At 61.4% G+C, this 3,831-nt stretch overlaps 1 protein-coding gene across 1 annotated transcript in view; it reads right to left on the bottom strand.

Annotated features, from left to right (window-relative positions):
- Positions 1 to 964: 964 nt before the first annotated feature.
- Positions 965 to 3,831, bottom strand: part of DISP2 (dispatched RND transporter family member 2) — a 15,006-nt gene continuing 12,139 nt past the window's right edge. The window contains exon 10 of the mRNA XM_024732603.1: positions 965 to 3,831. This exon is cut by the window's right edge and continues 80 nt beyond it. Within this exon, the coding sequence (XP_024588371.1) occupies positions 1,685 to 3,831 (2,147 nt within the window). The 3' untranslated portion in view covers positions 965 to 1,684.

The following is a 3,831-nucleotide window of genomic DNA, read 5'->3' on the forward strand; positions in this document are numbered from 1 at the left end:
TGCATGCTACTATCAGTGACCCGTCGATGCCTGCATGTGTGTGTGAGCTGTTTCCCCAGCTAGAGAGTGAGCTCCTTAGGGCAGATGTCTGAGTTTCCCTCCTCGCCTCTGTCCCCATGTAGTGCCATAGGCAGAGTTGGTGTTCAGTAAACTTGCTGAAGCTCCAGGTGTCGTGAGCTCTCATGTGGGATAAAACCTTCCAGAGAGACCCTTTGCTTTGGGGAGGGGGCAGTCAGCCTTTGGTCTGCTGAGTACCCCTAGAGAGACCTGTCCTTAGGAAGCTGGGACCTTGACCTGCGAAACAGCTTCAGACTTACACACTCCTAAAGAGGGCAGCCCTGAGTTCCTGCCTTAATTGAACTCTTCTCAGCCTCTACTGCCCTCAGTGCGTCTCCTGGCAGGGACTCTCCACACATTGTGGCCACTGAAGAGGCCTCCTCCTCTTGACCCTGAACCTGGGAATCAGAACAGCCAGGATGCCTCATGGATGGTAGGCTTCTCGGCTGGAGCTGGAGGGAAGCACGAGGGAGATGGGGAGGAACCCCAGGCTTGCTCAGAACGTAGCTCTTTCTGGAGATGGAGGCCTAAAGTGAGGAAGGAGGGGAGTTTACTGAGAGGCATCTGCGAAGGCAGGTTGTTAGAGGGTGTCAGAGACCAAAGATCAAGACAGCCCCAGGCCAACGTCCCTGGGGCAGGTAGACAGGAGGAAAGTGGCAGTTGTGGTGGAATGAGTCAGGAAGCCTGTTCTGCCATTTACTAGCCACGCGACTTTGTGTAAATCACTCAACCTTACCTAGTCTCAATGTCTTTACCTGTAAACTGGCGGCAAGAGGACCTGACCAACTGTAGGCTACCCCACACAGAAGTGGTGAGATTCCCAGGACACGATGGGTGTGGAAGTGTTCTGCAAACTAAAAGATGCAGGACGTAAAGGATTCTTATTGTTGCTAACAGGGGAGAGGACCCTTCCATGTCAATGCAGCCCCCCATGAGGGGCCATCAGCAATTTAGGGCTGCTCTGAGGCTGACCATTCCTCCTCCTCCACTTCACTGCCAGCAGCCATCTCTGCCTGGTCTTGACAAATTCCTGGTCAGACTGAGGACTGTGAGGGGCACAGGTAGTTAAGGACAGAGGGCCCAGCCCAATTCTGGCCCAGAGAGGATCCCCAAAGAGAAGGAAGTGTCCTGATAAAAAGCCTCTGAAAGGTGTGGGGTCCAGGAGGCTGCTGAGGCTTCCCAGGGCTCTTTTGGTTGGAGAGGTGCCCTGGCAGGGTCCCAAGGAATGGGTCCCTTAGTCCCACTGACCTTCTTGTCACTTGGCATGGGGGCCAGGTCAGCCTCCTCTGATATATGGAGCTACACCTGTGGCCTTCCCCGTTCCAGAGGGTGGGTCCTGGTTGGCACTGTGGGGCAGACGAGCCCTTAGCAGGTCACAGGGAGAGCTTGGCGTTTCACTCCAAAGACCACCCTCCCCGTACCCCTCCACTGAATCCTCTAGATGTGGGGAGGAAGCAGAAGCCCCTACCAAGGCTGGATCATCTGGCAGGGTTTAAAATCCACCGCTGGAGAGTGAGACCCCTCCACGCTGATGTGAGGAAACACCAACAGGCTCTAGCCTGCTGCTGCCCCTGCCTTGTCACCCCCGACAGGCTCTGGGCCCCAGTCTGGCCTCTCGGGGCCCCCCTCAGCTGCTGTAGCCTGAAGTGTGGGTGCTGGGCCTGCGCACCCAAACGTCTGGCAGATCTGGCTGGCTGTTGGGCAGCACCACAGGGCTGCCATCCCCTGGCCCGCCACGGCCCTTCCAGGACGAGCTGCTCTGGTGGGAGGCAGGCAGTGACGGATCGTACACGGTCTCCCTCAGCGCCAGCCACAGCGTGTCCCGCTTCCCATTCAGCTGGCCCCGCTCAGGTACTGTTTGCTCAGTTTCATCCAGGTCCTCTGGAGAGGCACCCACGGAATCTGGCACACGGGCACTGGGCTCAGAGGTGCTTAGGCAGGTCTCGTCAGAGACACTGAGCCCCTCCAGGGTGCTGGCTGAGGAGCAGAGGCAATCAGGAGGCTCTGCGACCTGGGGCTTGGGCTTGGGGGAGTGGGCTGGGGCTTCTGGTGATGCCTGCACGGGCTCAGCCTTCTGCCCTTGGGAGTCCTGCCTGGCCCGGGTTTTGGGGCTGGGGCCAGCCTGCTTATAGGGGGAGGAGGTCTGCAGGGCTGGGCACTGGCTGAAGAGCGCCTGGTGGTCCAGGAACACCTCCCTTGGGGAGGTAGGGGCTGGTGGGAGCCGGGAGCAGCAGGGGCCATCATGCAGCTGTAGATCCTCAGAGAGCACTGAGGGCCGGTGGGACAGCTTGCTGGTGGCTGTACTAGTGTCAAAGCTGGGACTCCGGCGTCGTGCCAGGGGCTGTAACTCGTACTGCTCTGGACAGGACCCAGGCGCCCCTCCCACTGGCCCTGGTCGTTGGCGGCCTGCCTTCTCCCCTCCAGGCTCCCCAGTTCCGGCGTCCCATGGCAGGTGGGCACAAGGCCAGAGGATTTGCCCACAGTTCTTCTCTGGTCCAAAGAAACAGCAGAGAGATTGGAAGAAGAAGCTGGCGAAGCCGCAGCTGACGCACTTCACCATCATGAGGACGATGCCCAGCTTGCGATAGAGCAACACCGAGGCAGGCAGCATGAGCACACCGGCTGCAAACAGGGCTGCAGCCCCCACTGCCGTGGCGCAGCTGGTCTGGCGCAGCGAGAAGGCCACGCGGCTCAGGCGGTCAGGGTGTGGGCACAGGTGATAGGAGATGCAGTAGTTGACGGTGAAGTCGACCGAGAGGCCCACAGAGGCAGAGAGAAAGAGGGCTTCAGCAGTGTTGAGCTGCCACTCGAGTAGAACCAGGAGCCCCACCGTGAGCAGCACAGTGCCTGCCACGGCTGCCACAGAGAACAGGCTAAGTGGAACATTCCAGGTGCCCAGCAGCAGTGTGGCAAAGGCCAGCGCCAGGGCCAGGCCCAGCACCACAGCAGGCTCGGTGCTCAGGCTGTGCTGCAGGCTGTACAGCTCCAGACGGCTGGTGAACCAACCCCGGCGCAGGCCGGGGGGTGCCCTGCCCAGCTCTGCTGCCAGCCAGTAGCTGACCTCAGTGTAGAAGTGGTGGGCCTGGCTGTAGTCTGGACTATACTGGAAGTTGGTCTGGAACTGCAGGACCAGGGCAGCCAGGCCGCCCTGGGTATTGAAGCGGGCTCCCAGGTCCCGGGTGCTCTCGGGGCCTTGCTCCAGAGCCATCATCTTGAGGCAGTGCAGGAAAAGCTGGGGGGGCCAGGGGAAGCCCGAGTGGCCACAGCAGAGGCCAGGCCCCAGGCGGGCGCAACCGGGGCTCTCCATCCAGCGCCGGAGGGCCTCCACGAAGCACAGCGTGGGCCAGCCCTCTGGCTGGGCCCCAAAGAAGCTCTGATTCCGAGCTCCCTGGCAGAGTGCCAGCAGCCAGCGCTGCGCCTCAGGACCGCTGGCCGAGAAGGCAGGGTCACTCACCAGAGAGCTGTTGCTGCGAGGGTCCAGGGGGTCGCCAGTGTCCACCGGCAGGATGCCCCACACCAAAACCACAGGCATGTGGCCGCCCTCACCCTGAGGCAGCCGCTCGAACAGAAACTGCTGACGGTACTCAGCGTCGAAGCGTTCGAAGGGGTGGCTGGGCCGGAAGACCTGGCCGCGGGGCGGCGGCAGCGTGGGCAGCCGCAGGCGGGGGCTGACGCCAGCGATGTAGGCGCCCCCCGCCGCCAGCGCGGCGAACCAGCAGATCCAGATGTAGCGGAACTTGATGACGCCGCAGGGCAGGAGGCGCTGGAAGAGCA

Source organism: Neophocaena asiaeorientalis, unplaced genomic scaffold (assembly GCF_003031525.2).
Source record: "Neophocaena asiaeorientalis asiaeorientalis breed wild unplaced genomic scaffold, Neophocaena_asiaeorientalis_V1.1 scaffold119, whole genome shotgun sequence".
Taxonomy (NCBI): Eukaryota; Metazoa; Chordata; class Mammalia; order Artiodactyla; family Phocoenidae; genus Neophocaena; species Neophocaena asiaeorientalis.